Source organism: Ambystoma mexicanum, chromosome 4p (assembly GCF_040938575.1).
Source record: "Ambystoma mexicanum isolate Mex_15411 chromosome 4p, UKY_AmexF1_1, whole genome shotgun sequence".
Taxonomy (NCBI): domain Eukaryota; kingdom Metazoa; phylum Chordata; class Amphibia; order Caudata; family Ambystomatidae; genus Ambystoma; species Ambystoma mexicanum.
The window spans coordinates 144862391-144879086 of NC_090927.1; the positions used below are offsets into that span (position 1 = coordinate 144862391).

Genomic DNA, 16696 nt, shown 5'->3' on the forward strand with positions numbered 1-16696 from the left:
GGTGGAGAACTTGTAGGTTACCCCGCACTCTTTCCACATGGTTTTCATGTAACTAGACATGAAGTTGGATCCTCTGTCAGAGACAACCTCCTTGGGGAATCCAACACGGGTGAAAATGCCCAGGAGAGCCCTGGCAACCACCTTGGCAGTAACAGTCCGAAGGGGTATCGCCTCAGGGTACCTGGTGGCATGATCTACCAAGACCAGGATGAACCGATGTCCACCTGAAGTGGGAGGGTCAAGGGGACCGACGATGTCGATGCCCACCCTCTCAAATGGTGTGCCAACCACAGGCAACGGCTGCAGTGGGGCAATGACACTGCCTCCAGTCTTGCCAGACAACTGACAAGTTGGGCAGGTCCTGCAGTGGGACTCCACCTCTACTCCCATCCGTGGCCAGTAGAAATGGGCAGAGAGCCTCTGCTTACTCTTCTTGGTCCCAAGATGACCAGCCAAGGGCACCTCATGCGCCAACTGCAGTAGGAAGGGCCTATAAACCTGGGGTACCACCAACCTCTTGCGGGCACCAGGTTCAGGCTTAGTGGGCTCACTAACAAGGAGCTCACCCTCCCAATAAATCCGGAATGTCCTAGGCACTTCTCCTTTAGCCTGGGCCAGGGCCTGTTTCCTCAGTCCCTCGAGAGAGTGGCACTCTCTCTGTCCCTTACAGAAGTCTGCCCGGGAGGGTCCCCCTTCAGCTAACAAGCATTGAATGTCAGGATGATCCTCCGGGTTGAGAACCTCTCCCACAGGAGAGTCTTCTGTCTCTTCTCCCACAGGAGTTGAGTTTGGGTTTTCCACTGGACCAAGCCCGTCCGGAGCATGGATCCCAATGGGTGCTGTCGGAACAGCGGGAAGAGAAGGTGCTCCCTCCACAGAGGTGGCCTTCTTGGTCTTCCTTCTTCTTGCCTTAGGCCTCGCCTTTGGCTCGGGTACCTGACCCACAGCCAGACCCGGTGTCACCTGTGACCTAGTGACGGCAGCAGCAGTCATGGGAAGACCATCCGAGATCAACCCCAACTCTACTAGATCATTTCCTAACAAAATGTTAGCAGGGACATTGTCCTGAACCAGGACAGGAAGCTTTGCTGTCTTGTCTCCAATCATGAGTGTGACTAAGGCTACAGGTGATAATTTGGGAGGCCCACCAGCTAACCTGGTGGTTTGCAGAGGAGCACCTTCATGTCCTCTGGCTTGAGCAGGGTCCTGTCCACCACTGTCATGCTTGCCCCAGTGTCTCTCAAACCAGTAGAAGGCTGGCCATTCAAGAGGACACTTCTCAAAAATCTACGGGTGTTCTGTGGGATAGTCGCCAGTACTTCTGCATACTGGTCCCAGGCCCCAAGGGACACTAAGGAAATCTCCACCGGAGCACCAAATGTGATCCCGGCAGAGGAGGGGAGGACAGTGGCCTCCACCTCAGACACGGGGTAAGGGTAGGTCAGGCTGACAGCTTGTACTCCAAGTGCCTTACCTTTACACTTGGGGTCACCCCTTTTGTGATCCAGAGCCCCACAGTCCCAACAAGCGCCAGGAGTGCGGGGTACGGTACTGGAACCACTGGGAGCCTGCTTTGCAGCAGGTGGACCACTACTCTTATTCCCACCCCCAGATGACTTATCCCCACTAGAGTTTTGGGCCTTAGGAGAGGAAGGTTTTGGTTTACCCGACTGTGACTGCTTGGGGGACTCCTCAGCTTTCTGAGAGGCCCCCTTCTCTTTATCCTTGTCCTTCCCACTGGAGTCCTTAGGGGACACCCGGTGGGAGACCCACTTGTCAGCCAACCTAGCCAGCTTAAAGGGGTCCAAAATGTTCTGGTCAGCCACATACCGACGCAGCTCTGGTGAACAGGCTTCAGAGAAATGCTCAAAAAACAAGAGGTGGGACAATTCAACAAAAGTCTTAACCTTGTATCCATCGATCCACCCCATCATGTTCATGTGCGCAGCACTCCCCCAGTCAATCCAAGACATATTCTCCTTTTTCTTAAAATCCCTGAACCTTCTAAGGTATTGGGTAGGTGTCTTGCCGAACTTGGCAATCAAAGCAGACTTCATACACTCGTACTGACCCCTTTCTTCCACACTCAGCTTCAGAATACAGTCATACCCGGTTTGAGGCACTCTGTTTAACTTACACTTCGCCCAATCTCTTTTATCAACATCATGAATCGCACAAGCCATTTCAAACGCTTCGATCCATTGGAGGATATCGGAACCCTCCACAAATACACCAACCAAATCTTTCATAAACTTGGTGGCTGGGGACCTGACACTCTCACTGGTTTTAGCTGAAGTCTCCACTCTAGCTCTCTCTAGCTGGATTCTCTGACATTCAGTGTCCTGGCTCTTGAGTTCAAGGTCCTTATTTTTGAGCTCCACTTGTTGAGCCAACTCCTCTTTCTTAAGCTCAGCATCTATTTCCAACTTGCGGTATTCAAAGGCCAATTTCATCCTTAATAACTCAAGCTCCAAGGAATTGCTGGAGTTTGGAACAGAGGCAGCAGGAATGGCGGCATTCCCAGAAACAGATTCAGCAGAAACCCCAGGGGCAGAGTCCTCATTGGTTGCATTCCCCCCCTCATCAAGAGTTTCACTATCAGTCTGGTAGTCCACCAGGGCAGCTATAAGCTCGGCCCTAGACTTATCCAAAAAGTCTAACTCCCTGGCTTCACAAGCACTCTGGAGAGCCTCCAAGCTCATCTGAGTTAATTTGCCATTTGCAATAGACTCCATTGTTTGTAATGCAGTTATCTTGTACACAACTAAACCTTAATTTAATAAAGGGCAAATATCCTTTGTAAGTGGCACGGTTATACACTGATTCTTAAAACCATAAGCATCCCACCGCTTGCCACCAGTGTGAGAGAAGGGCCTCAACGACCGGTGGGGGGTGTCTGTACTTCCGCTCCCTATATGGTGGAGGAGAGGCACAGGCGACCCCAGCCAAGATTCTCTATTACGGTAGCAATGGTCGAGCAATCAAGGCCTAGCTTCTCAGGAGGTGAAGCAGGCTGGTTCTTAAGTACAGTGTAGTCCCCAAGCCCCCACAAAGGAATATCCACACTCTGTATTGGTTAGAACACAGTCTTTATATAATCAATATTCAAGGTTATGTACACTTATCATAATAACTCACTTTGTACTCTGGAAAAATCAACAATGGCAAATATATACAATTCTAAAGTGGTACCACCCTTTGTATTAGATCTCATTAAAGTGCATGAACAATACTGTACAATGTCACACAGACCAATAGAGTGAAACCAGCAATAGAGGGAGGAGAGAAAATAAGATGATTGAGCAATAGGCAGAAAAGTGGCCCCTACCACTAGGCACAGTTCTGTGTGGAGATCCCCCCACCTGGGCAACCTGTAAAACAAAGATGTAGCGAACGCCCAGTCCATATATTGCTCTGCAAGTCTTATTCTCTCCTATAATGTTTTTACCCCCCCTATGTACCTGGTGGAGTCGAGCTCCTTGAAGAGGCGTCGACAAACGTCAAGGAACTCGCTGTTCGGCGACGGGGAATTGACGGCCCTTCTTGAATGCCTTCCCTTTCAAGCGGGAGGCACGGGGCGTCGAACGTCCGTCGACAAACGAGGTAGAACGATGTCGATGAGGCGGCAGCTTCGTCCGAGCGGTGCTCGTCGGCGTCGGAGCGTCGGCGTCCTGCAAGGCAGAGGCGTGCGGGGCACCTCGGTGACAATAGTTCTGGACCGCAAAGATTGTAGGGACGGAGGCCCAGCAAAGGCGTCGAGTCGTTCGAGTCTTTGGGGTCTTCGGGTGGCGGGAAACCCACCGGCAGGTTTCTCCTCGGCGCGTTGGTCGTCCTCGACTTTCTCCGGCAGGATAAGCGGTCGACGATGCGATCGAGAGAGTCCTTCGATTGAATGTTCTTAGGCAAAGGAGCGGACGGCTCCGGTCGTCGGCGGCACAGCGTCAAGTGGTTCCCACGGCTGGGCAACACAACTTCGACGGGCCTCCAGCGGTTACACAAACCTGCGAACCCTGGTCGACGGCAATGGACTTCGACGGCGTCGATGTCCGGGTGCTTCACTTCGATCTCCTCAGCGGTCCCGTCTCGGGTCGACAGCTTTTCGAGGGTCTGTCTTCCAGGGCGTTTTGGCGAAGATGGAGCGGTGCTCGATGGTCCCTCGGAGCACGGGAAGAGGGCGCCTTACCAGGTCCTCTCTCGGGTCAGCCCTCGACGATCTCGTCAGCCTTCAGATCGGTCGAAGCAAATGACACAGCAAGTCTTCTTCTTCCAGCGGGACGTCGAGGATCAGCAGTTCCAGTTACTCTTAGAGTGGAGACTCAGCTCCAGAACGCTGCTGAACACAATGGTCGCTTCTCAACCAATGGTTCCTTCTGAACACTTTTCCAGTGGTGAGAGGTCCCCAGATATACTATCCTGTCTCTCATCCACACTGCTGGCACACACTCAGCAGCCAATCATACAGCAGGGCATTCATGCAGTCAGTCAGCCAATCAGGCACACAGTGCATTCAGGCCACACTCCTCCCTTCCAGACACTCACAACAAGAAATGTGGATTGGGACAAGTACCCAGCCATTCAACACTACACACTGCATTCAGGCCAGTTTCGGGCAGGGCCGTCTCAGTCTTTGTCTCTCATGCCAGAAACCAGACGACCACAACAAGGAGTGTATATTGGTCACACACTCCATTCACCCAGGTCCCACCCATAGGAGGTACCCACAACATACAGACACTGGGAAGGCTCCAACTAGTCTAGCTGGGCCTTCACAACAATACCATATATGGAACTTGCACCCAACAGCCAGTCAGGGGGAAGGGACAGAGACAGGGCTTCCCAGGACTTTGGGAAAACAAGTTAACAGGCAATAGAAAGCAAGAGGCCACAGGGGCCATCTTGTTTCCTATCAGGAATCAACAGATCCCAATGGCAGGGCCTGGGTGTCCCAAAATGGAGGACACCCGGAGCACCTGTCAATTTCAGCATGGAGCTGCCACCAGCCCATACCCTACTCTGGGGCCACCCACAGGTGCCCAAAAACATACACTAGGGGCACAGGGTTGTACCCCTACCCATGGGTGCCATAAGGGTATCCCATGGGTCTGTTCACCAAACCAAAAGAGAGAGCTGCACTGCCAGGAGTCCCACATGGACTCCGGGGCAGAAAACATAACAGAATACACGGTAAAAACAGTAAAAGGACAAGGATTCAGAGGCCCTGTCCCTCAGATGCATTTCCAGCATCACACACACTTGCACACTCCTTGGTAATAACGGGACACTTATAATGTGCCCGTTGCTACCTCCCTCCCCAATCCCATTGAGCCCTATGGGGGCTTAAATGGGAATGGGGAATGGTACCTGCAAGGAGGACTTACCGGGCCTACTGTTTCTGCTTTTCCTGCTTTCGCGCCACTTGCACCCTTTCTTTCACTTGCTTTCTCTTGCCCTTCAATTATTGTGATGCGTGCTCCTTCCACCGCTACTGCTCCCACCACAGCCACCCGCACGCTACTGGGTTTCTTTCTCTCTCTCATGAAAGTCACTTAGTAGAGTGGCAGTGGCAAGCAGTTTTCTCAGGGTGTGTGAGTCGAGGTCAGGGTCTGGCACACGCCCTAGGGGAAACAGGCACTGGCCTGGATACGGCCAGCAGGTTACAGCTTTATCCAATATGGCTCCATGGAGACACGGCTCCCTCGCCATTCTGCAGCCCCTCTGATACACCGGGTCAGCATCTTGATGTTCTGTTCTCCTCCGGATCCTCCGGGCTCCTCCTGCTCCAGCCTCCTGCTCCCTGGCTTCCACGATCCATCCAGCAACCCCAGCTCGCTCTTGTCTTGTAGCAGAACCACACCTTTTATACCCTAACTGGGAGTCAAGTGTAGTCAGGTGTGTATGGTTAAGGGCAGGTGCCTGAACTTGCCTAACTCTATTAACAGGACAGCCGAGTGGTGGAGTGCAGTAGGCCTCTCCCTGCATCACACTGTACGTTCTATGGGTAATCTTCATGACTCTCGGTTGCCTCTTCCTTGTCCCAGTACATGTTTGAAATGGGGAGGGGGAAATGGAATGAGATAAAGGCTGAGGGAGAGTGGGCTGATGTACAATGGGGAAAGGGGGAATACCATGTGTCGCCTTCAGACATTCTCCTCCCAATTTCCCGCTACTCTCCACTCAGGTGATCCTCCCTCGCTTGCCCACCAGGCTCCAAAAGCGATGGCCCTTTCCAGGCCACCTGAATGGATGATCCCGGGGGAGTAGGTAGGAGAATACCTTCAGGTTTCTCACCCAGTTCAATAAAAGACAAGAGCTTGTGAATCATTTCTGTTTCCACCTCCCATTGGTCTCATCATCCATTCTCTTTCTCGCTTTTTCACAGAGTGATAGGCTGCTAATTAAAGGAGGACGAATCATCAATGACGACCAGTCCTTCTACGCTGATATCTACTTGGAAGATGGAATCATCAAGTAGGTTTTGCATGTCTTCTTACAGATGTTTGGGACAAAGAAATGACGTACACGTGTAAATAATGAAGGCATTTATGACAGAGCACCCTTCCTGCAGTGCTTTTGATGTTTTGATTCCTTTTTATTGATTTATATAGCACCCCCTAGGCCCATGGGCATCATTGCATTGTAGACTGGTTGGGTGAGTACCCAACAGGGAGAGTGAAACATACAGTTATCTGCAAGGGGGATGAGTAAATAAACATGAGTAGTTTGCATCAAGGCAATACACTAGTTTAAGAAGGGGAGAGAAAAACACATGACTACTGCGGCGGGTTGGAAGAAGGAGTCAGATACAATGTGGACATTTTAGGTTTCTTCTATTAAAATAATAAAGAAAAGGCCTCTCTCGCCCTAGCTCTAAAGGGCAAGTCCCTCCCTAACTGACTGAATCTAAGGGTGCTCGTCTATCATCAGAACAGCAAAACCAAAAGAATGTCTTTGGTCCAAAAACCTAAATCTACCTGACCATACCACCAATAAACAATAACTATAAACTTGATCCAAAAGAATGTTGCTCTTCTCCTGGCCTCCCCTTTGCCTTCCCCCCCTTCACGAGGGGCCTTTCAAATACTTTCTGTATGGTGATTTCTTCTAATAGGATTGTTGAGGTTGATTTAAGAGTCCTTCTAACTCTACCCAGCTGTTCATGGGTCTTGTCTTCCAGACTCTATTGGCTTTATTATCACTCTCCCCGACATTAAAATACCTTCCTTTCACTTTAGAGGGTTCACTGGGTTTATCAGCTCTGAAACATCCCCAACCCATTAAGTGGTTTGCCCACTCTTCAACAATTGTCTTGCTTACAATTATCTCCTGGGATTCCCTCTCTCTTTCCAAGTATCCTTATCTCCACTTCTTTAATGATTCACATTTTATTCTTATCCTGCTGATTCTTGAACTGTTCATTAAATGCTTCCTTATACTTGTTCCCTGACTCCTTATCACCCTTTTGGCACACATTTTCTTTACTCTTTAGTACATGTTCGTCCGGCAGCCTCCCGCTAATCCAGTCAACCCCTCATACCTGTATTTGTTGTGGGGGACCTCGCGGGGCTCAGCACGGGCTCGGGTAGTCTGCTCTGGTCTCTTGCTTCTTCCTTCGCGTCTTCTTGCTTGTTCCGATCTCTGCCTTTCTGCGGTAAGCCCCATTCTACAAATGGAGGCGGATGGGAGTTTTTCACTCCACGGACCTCTGTGGTCAGGCCACCATCGTGGATTTCTGGTTCCCCGTCTTGACAACACCTTCTCTGTTGTCCACTTCTCCGGACCCCTGGCATCTCCAATATGTGTCCTCTGCTTCTCCGAGGACTACGGGATCCGCAGCCATTCTTTGCTACGCCTCTCCACAGCGTTCTAATGCTGCGGGCATCTCCTGCGTACCGTTCTCTCTCCTCTGTTCTGGCTTCCTCGTCTCATTTTCATAGGAACTCCTTATTAAAGAGATAGTTCTCCTTTTCTTCACACAACGTGTTTAATTCACCATTGCCTATAGCACAACAGCAGGAGGACACAGTGTTTTGGGTGAAAGGCAGTCCCATATATGCGAATAATATGTCCTACATGGGGAGTTCCCTTTTGGAATGGGAGTCCATGGCCCCTAAGGAGGAGTTACTCCCAGTTAGATCCCAATTGCCCATTCCCCTAGGAAGGGTCTTGCAGAGGGGGTTTACCTCCATAGTCTCAAAGGGGGTGGCTCCTCCTTGGCGGAGAAGGGATGAATGCTCTGGATTTGTCATACTATGTAGCGAGCAGCTTTGCCCTAGAGTAATTGGAAAAAGAGAAATACAAAAGACAAAAGAAAGGCCAAAAAAGCCAATGGCTAATTATTCATGAGAGGATCTCCTGGCAAAGGATAATCAGACAATAGCTGGGTGCTAATTTCCTGCTCCTCCCAAAAAGAACACCACGCTGGACACGTTGCCTCAAAATGTAAACACCGGTCGCAAATATGAATAAATACATTTTTCATAGAAATAACTGTACCAAACAAAAAACATATTTTTCTCTGTGTAGTCGTCACGACAAAATCGAATTTCAAAACAAAGACACAAATGAACAGCATCCCAGAATGTAGTAGATTGCGAGATATCAAACTGTTGCACATAGAATGTGAGAGCTGTGGCGAGTTGCAAGAACACCACATCCCTCTATATAAGACCGGGGGAAAGTGGCTAGGATTTGGGTTGGTTTAGTCTCCGAGAGGGTGGAATGAGTGGGATCCCACATGTTGGCTTCCGCCATTAAGACCTGGTACCACGCACACAAAGATGGTCTGGGTTCCTTCTTCAGATCTGAAATAGAGTACCAACTGTCCCCACCCGTAGAAGGCTTACCAAGCCTCAGTCAGTTTTGCATAAGGAGATCATTCCCTCATCCTGATGGATTCTTATATGACCGTTACAAGCACCCCTATTCCCCCCTGTACATGATGCCCAGAACAAAATGGGCAAGTGTGCTAGATTCGTAGATACTTACAGACAGCCTGAGAGGACAGCTCATGCTGCAATTGTGCAAGAGTTCCTGTAATCATGAACAGCTGGGTTCAGAGGACCGCAGAGCCCCCGGTTCTAAGGAGCTCATTCAGATGGACGGAGCAGCTTGTCAGATGCTTGTGCTGACCGGAAAGGAACTCAAAGATGACAGCAATGCTCTGACCCACGGATATAGATGTGACTGTCAATGAGAGAAGAATCTCCCAAAAGGGGTAAACAGGGTTGCTCAGGTGATCCAACACAACCAATGCAAAGCCCCAAGGCATTGGGCTCGGCCAAATGTCACATCCCTTCATCTAGCTATATATATATAAAAGGATTCCATGTAATAATGTCGCCACAAAAATCTCGCCATGCAAATATACCGCCGAAAAATGGCCGTTTTTCGTGGCGACATTATTGCATGGAACATGCAGGGGACACCCCCGCAACCCCCAAACGTTTTTTTTTGTTCTTTTTTTTATTTTTTTAATTTTTATTTTTTTGCCCCTGTTCCCATATATATGGTCACCCAAATAATATCGCCACGACATTTTCCAGGCGATATTATTTACGGCGACCATATATATGGCGATATTATAACCTGATACCTATAAAGTGAATATGTGTGTGTGGGTTTATGGCTTTGCGTGTGTTCCCTATACAATTCCACACCATTTCACCAATCTGCACCAGATCCTGCAGAGTCACCTGTTAGGACCCCCTGGACATTACTGGCTACATGACATTTGGACAGCCCACCCCTTTCCACGGATTTCAGCAAAAGTAAAAACTGGTTTGTGGGTATGTGGCTTGACAAAGAGTTGTTCCTTTACAATTCCACACTGTTTCACCAATCGTCACCACATTTTGCACAGCTACCTGTAGCTATGAGTCAATGAAAGCCTGGGCAATGCCAGGCATATCGACTAGTGCACTATAAAAGTAAAGTGAAAGGAGGAGAAGAGGAGGAAAGAGAAGGAGCCGAGAAGGGCATGCTATCCCCCTCAAATAGTCTCTCGATACACAGGAATCTTGCTACCTGGACCAGATAGCGCTTGCCTTGGCCAGCATACAGCGGTCACTCCCCAGGCGTCTTATCCAGAGTCCCTATCAGCCAGGGCCCGAGAGACTATTGAGTGGGTGGACCTAGAGAGGGTCTTGTGCCCAGTGCCATGAACCCTGGGCTTGATGTCCTTTATGTCAAAGACCCTGAGTGTGGGGAGAAGAGAGTACCTGCTCATCCCATGCTCTGGCAGAGTCCTAACCAACATGAAGCCTTGAATCCGAGAGTACCTGCTCATCCCATGCTCTGGCAGAGTCCTAACCAACATGAAGCCTTGAATCCGAGAGTACCTGCTCATCCCATGCCCTGGCAGAGTCCTAACCAACATGAAGCCTTGAATCCGAGAGTACCTGCTCATCCCATGCCCTGGCAGAGTCCTAACCAACATGAAGCCTTGAATCCGAGAGTACCTGCTCATCCCATGCCCTGGCAGAGTCCTAACCAACATGAAGCCTTGAATCCGAGAGTACCTGCTCATCCCATGCCCTGGCAGAGTCCTAACCAACATGAAGCCTTGAATCCGAGAGTACCTGCTCATCCCATGCCCTGGGAGAGTCCTAACCAACATGAAGCCTTGAATCCGAGAGTACCTGCTCATCCCATGCCCTGGGAGAGTCCTAACCAACATGAAGCCTTGAATCCGAGAGTACCTGCTCATCCCATGCCCTGGGAGAGTCCTAACCAACATGAAGCCTTGAACCCGAGAGTACCTGCTCATCCCATGCCCTGGCAGAGTCCTAACCAACAAGAAGCCTTGAACCCGAGAGTACCTGCTCATCCCATGCCCTGGCAGAGTCCTAACCAACATGAAGCCTTGAACCCGAGAGTACCTGCTCATCGCATGCCCTGGCAGAGTCCTAACCAACATGAAGCCTTGAACCCGAGAGTACCTGCTCATCCCATGCCCTGGCAGAGTCCTAACCAACATGAAGCCTTGAACCCGAGTGTGGTGATCGGGGGGGGCCGCCTGCCTTTTAAGGTGTTCGCTCTCTGACTTGGCGAAGACCAGAATGTTGTCGGACATGTTAATGACACCCCTCAGGCCGGACAACGCTCCTCTTATGGCGTTCTGGAAGACCTCAGCCGCGGATGAGATCCCGAAGTTGAGTCTCTTGTATTGGTACAATCCTTCGTGCGTCGTGAACGTAGTAATGTACCTCGACTCGGGGTGCAGTTCCAGTTGATGATAGCCAGATCTGAGGTCTAGTTTGGAGAAGACCTTGGCGCCTTGGAGTTCGCTGACGATATCGTCCAGGGTGGGTGTGAGGTGGCGCTCTCTTTTGATGGCAGCATTTGGTAGCCTCATATCTACGCAGATGCGCACAGCCCCTGGTTGCTTCGGCTTCGGGGCCACTACGATGGGTGAAACCCACGGGGTGGGCCCTTCTACCCGTTCGATGATGTCTCGGTCCATTAGCTGTTGCAATTCTGCTTCTACTTGTGCCCTCAGGTGAAATGGAATTCGGCGGTGTTTGAGGGCTGTCGGCCTTACGGATTTGTCGATGTGCAAGCGAATGGGGTCTGCGTTCAGTTTGCCGATACCCTTGAAGAGACTCGCGAACTTGTGTAGCATGCTCTTTAGATCTGCCTGGTATACCCCAAATGTGAAATGCACAATGTCAAGCGCCTCTGACGCAGCACAGCTCAGCAGCGAATGGGGGCTGACGTCGGTGACGAAGAATCTTGCCTTGATGGAGTTCTGTCCATGAGATACTGGGGCAACAAATGCACCTTGGATGGGTAAGGGGGTGTCGCCACCGAATGCATATATCCTCGCCGTTGATGTCGACAGTTCTGGTGGGCCTGGCAGGGCTACGTAGTGTTTGGTGGCTAGCATGCAGACTGAAGCCCCGGTGTCGATGAGGATGGGGGTGGGAGTGCCCTTGATGTTGACGGTGCACTTGGGTTGGCGTTTCGTGCTGGAACATCTCGCGATGCTGGAGATGAAGAAGACTTCTTCCTCCTCCTCCTCTTCTTCTTCTGCGAGGTCTAGGTCTTGCAGGCCTTGATCAATGGAGGAGATGCCTCTCACTCTGCGAGAACTGCCTCGCCCCACTCTCTCTGGTCCTCTCGCCGTTGTAACAGGGGCAGCCGCACAGCACGTTCTGGCAAAGTGACCCGGTATGCCGCACCGGGCGCATGTTCTTGACTTGGCTGGGCAGTCACCGCTGTGGGGGAGGTCATACCCACAGTTCGAGCACGATGGGGCGGTGCTTGGAGTGGGCGCGGTGTCGGGCTTTCTCGGCGCCCATCTCGACCTATTCGCAGCTGACCGTCCCACTGCAAATGCGTCTTCGTTGTGTCCTGGTCGCGAGGCAGCGTCCATTTTCGCGCCTCTGGCCTCTGCTAGTTCATGTGCTCTGCCCAGGTCTAGAATCTGCTGGAGGGTTAGGCCAGGCTCCCTCAACACTTGCCTCCGAAGTTTACCGGAGCTGCACCCCTGCAGTAGTTGGTTGCGGACCATTTCCTCTTCGTCGGCCCATCTGCAAGAGGTCGCCAGGTGTCTCAGGGGGGCGCAGAATTTGTCTAGGGGCTCATCGTCCAATTGTTTCTCAGCGCCCATGACGAACCTGTCAAAATCCACGTTGGCCATGGGTAAGAAGTGGTCTTTGAGTGCCTGCTTGACTGCGTCGTAAGTGACCACGGGGATGGTCAGGGAGTCGTAGATCTTGTGGACTTCTGCGCCTGCTGAATAGATCATGGTCGCAATCTTTTCATCATCGTCGTTAACCCCTGCTGCCCTGAAGAACATGTCCAGTCTTTTGACCCACAGCAGCCACTTCGGTCCTAGCTTGGAAGGGGGTCCAGTGGCATCAAACTCTGGCATGGGGGCTAGGGAGCTGCGGGCTCTGCGGGGAATCGGGGCTGCGGCACCCTCATCGTCTGCGCCGTCACCCATTTTTTGCTTGGTACTCACAGGCGGTAGATGCGGCCTTGTGGTAGTGGTGGGAGCGAAATCCCCTTCTTTCTTCTTAGGTGCCACAGTCTTGCACCAGCAAGACTGTGGGTGTTCCAAAAATTGAATTGTTGTTGTGTTTATTTTTTTTTTCCTGACGCCGTCGGCGAGTGGCGCACGAGCACCCTGTTGGGCCGCAACCACGGTCGCCACGCGTGACGGGGAGCGGGTCGAAAAAACAAAAATGGCCGCCGGTGCGTCGTCAGTCCGTGACGCGGCGGACTTAATCACAGCGTTGCAGCCGGGCACGGGAGTGGGCCGTGGCTCCTCCTCGTCGCCAGTGTGGTGATCGGGGGGGGCCGCTGGTGTAATGCGGGCCCCTCCGGCGTATGGGCCCTGCGCGCTGCAACGCCGCGCAGGAACAGACACGGAGACGTCTGCTTGCTCCGGCGCTCCGGCTCCAACTGCCGGGCGCTACCTTTATTACTAACTGCGCATGCGCCGGCTTGTAGGCCGCGCATGCGCATTCTGTGTACTACGTACACAACACCGAGAGTACCTGCTCATCCCATGCCCTGGCAGAGTCCTAACCAACATGAAGCCTTGAACCCGAGAGTACCTGCTCATCCCATGCCCTGGCAGAGTCCTAACCAACATGAAGCCTTGAACCCGAGAGTACCTGCTCATCCCATGCTCTGGCAGAGTCCTAACCAACATGAAGCCTTGAAGCCCAGGGTCATACAGAGACCAGAGGGCAGAAGGGAGTGTGTGGCAACTCTACCACTCGTCTCCGGGGCCCTACGTGTTTTTAACAAGGTCGTTTTCCTCGTTTGTACATTACTCGTGCACTGTCCCCGTGGTCGTTTTTGTCCATTTCTTTTTTGTAAGTGAGGGTTTCCCCCACCCAACCCCCATCAAACCTACCCCACCACCTCACCTTACCCCCAACTAACCCCGAACTCCGTACCCCAAACACACAACACATATAAAAAAATATTTGACAAAAATGACCACGGGGAAAAATGCATGAGCAATGTGCAAACGAGGAAAATGACCTTGTTAAAAAAAAACATATACGGCCTCCAGATGATATTCTGAGGAGAATTGCCCACAGACCCCTTGTCCTTATCTCACGTAGCCATTTCTTTATAAGAGAATTGTGGCCCAATTGTGGCGTATAAGTTGCAATGAGCCGTAATTCTCTTTTATGTAGGAAATACACTCCAGGGAAACTTCCCTCTTAAATACCTTCCTTAAGCACTCTATCACATGACCAGTGGTCACCTGTGCCACAACAGTCACCTCCGGACCACTTGGAATAATTGTCTATCATCACAATCTTGAATGTATTTGTCCACCATAGGTAGTAATAAGGACCACAATACATGTCGTTACTACACCCATAAGCCCCTTGAACTCTACCAACACATTGCAATATCCTTGCGTGATGACCTTGGATCCTTCGAATACTCCTGGATTCTTAATATCCAGTATGTACAGTTTCCCTCCTCCAACCTTTTCTTAGTGGTTGTTTGTGTATGGTGGCCTAGAATCTCCTGTAAGCTCCCTGTGGATGCCATCCGCTTTTAAGTAAGACACACCCCCTTTTTACCATGAGTTCCATCTGGCACAGAGCTTTTATTAGACGGCTAATACAGTGAACAGCGCCGGTACCTCTTCATTTCAAACTACAGCAAAAATGTCCCTGATGTATGTGAAAGAATCGGTTTTTTTTTACTGCAAAGCCCAAAATGTAAATTTATTTTTCCTTAAACCCATTTCACAGCATATATATGTGGGGGGAGATCCCTCCCGATACCCCCCACATTTATCATCACCCTAGCCCATCCCACCACAAATACATGCCGCAGAATGTGGCTTTAAAAATGTGATATTTTGGGCCTACGCAGTGATAGGGTGATACCAATGTCCCTTTGTACCCCAGCTGGCACACTTATAATAAATATCAGGACATGTTTTGGAATTGTAATAATGACCTATTTCCCCTCACCGGAAACACGTGAGTCTTGAAGATCAGTTACACTTCCCTTTTTTCGTCACTTCTACCCCACTTTCTCCCCTGGTTTAACAGCAGTGATTTGGGCTTTGAGCCCCATTTGTGCATGTTCACTCCTCTTCATCTTCATTACTTTAGAGCTCCTCAGAGCACTGTGTCCTGCTTTCTTAGCTATTGTAGTCATTTCTTCCAGGGATGGATCGCCGCACATCGGCAATATGTCAGCAAATCAGTTCATCTTGTGTGACTCCTCTACTGGATTTACACTGAGGAGCTCATTTCCTCATCGCTGAAGTATATTTATCTTCCGGCTCGTTCATCTCCTGCTTTCTTGACTAGAAATAGTATCTATTTATGGCTATGTTGGTCTTACTTCTTTATTGCAATTTCATATGCATTTTTACCCAGGCATTATGCACTTAACCCAGGCTCCTGCTGTACTGGGCGCACTTGTCCCCCTCTCCTCCCTTGCACTTCCTGTTTGGCGCACTTGCATGTTACTTGACCTTGACCTTGAATGTTCTAGGCCTTGCAAGTCTGTCTGTCCCGTCCTTCCTCTGTCTCCCCTCCCTTGCTGGACGTGCTTGAAATACTCATGCATAGGCGCACTGGTGACCAACTGCCGAGCAACCTGAAATGTGGCCAGGCCAGTACTGTAGTGTTTTGATCTGTATGATCCTCTCCCTCTCTTCCCCCCTTCTCCCTCACCCTGTGTCAAACACTTCACTAGTATATGCCTCTGACCTAGTATGCTAGCTATTGTTGTAAATCATTCGGAATCTTCAAGCCCTAAGAATGACGACTCTTCTCCCTTGTTCCCTTCCCACTTTGAAGCACTTCACTTATGTATAAGAGCTCTATAAATAAACAATTACAATGACCACCTCCCACCCCCTCACCTTCCCTAAGAGGGGGACTCTCTCTATAGATTCTGAGCCGCGCCGGTCCCAAAGAGTACAGTAATAACGGCTTTTTCTTATCCAGATTTAACTCTTCATTATAAATGGTATTTATCACAGCAGTTACAAAAGGAGAAGGTCGTCACCCTTGCAGCGTGAAGTCCAAGCGAGTCAAGGGCGAGCAGCAGTCTACAAGGACTGTTTCACTGTTTGCTGCTTTGCCGGGCGCTGGCGGTAAAAACCAAGGGAGAAAGTAAGCCAGATTATACGGCGGGGGAGCATCTTTGTGTACCACAAGGCCCACAGAAATAAAAACCGGAAGGATTAAAGGGCGGAAGCGATACCTGCCGCTATCCTGCAGGGACGCAGCGCTTGAACACTCAATGGGAAACTAATGACTCAAACAAAAAGAGACGGTAAGCACGTACGAATAAAACTCTGCAGGTGCATTAAAAGGGTGGTCGAGCAGCCGGTAACTGCCATTTCTGTTGTGTTGGGGAGGTAGTCTTTAAAGGAACTAAACCCAGAAGCAATCTTGATTACCACGTTGACCACTAAATAGGAAAAGGGGAAGAATATATCACAGCAAACGTGGTAACGCTGTATGCTGGTATCGCTAAAACCACTCCAAGTACTCAGAGTGAGCGGGAGACTGCGGGAGTTATCTCCTTTGATCACGTTCGCCCCATAGAACAAAGCAGAGCATAATACAAACAATTCAGGTCTCAACTCGACAAACAGTTCTTTTGTACAGAGGAAATGATTTTTACAACTGCAATCTGAGTGTGGACCTAGAGATCTAAAATGAAACTACGCAGTACGAAAGACATGGAGAGA

At 50.3% G+C, this 16696-nt stretch overlaps 1 protein-coding gene across 1 annotated transcript in view; it reads left to right on the forward strand.

The window, feature by feature from the left end:
* Nucleotides 1–16696, forward strand: part of LOC138453084 (dihydropyrimidinase-related protein 1-like) — a 325099-nt gene that overhangs the window by 135365 nt on the left and 173038 nt on the right. The window contains exon 2 of the mRNA XM_069605592.1: nt 6380–6468. Within this exon, the coding sequence (XP_069461693.1) occupies nt 6380–6468 (89 nt within the window). The remainder of the gene's footprint in view (nt 1–6379; nt 6469–16696) is intronic.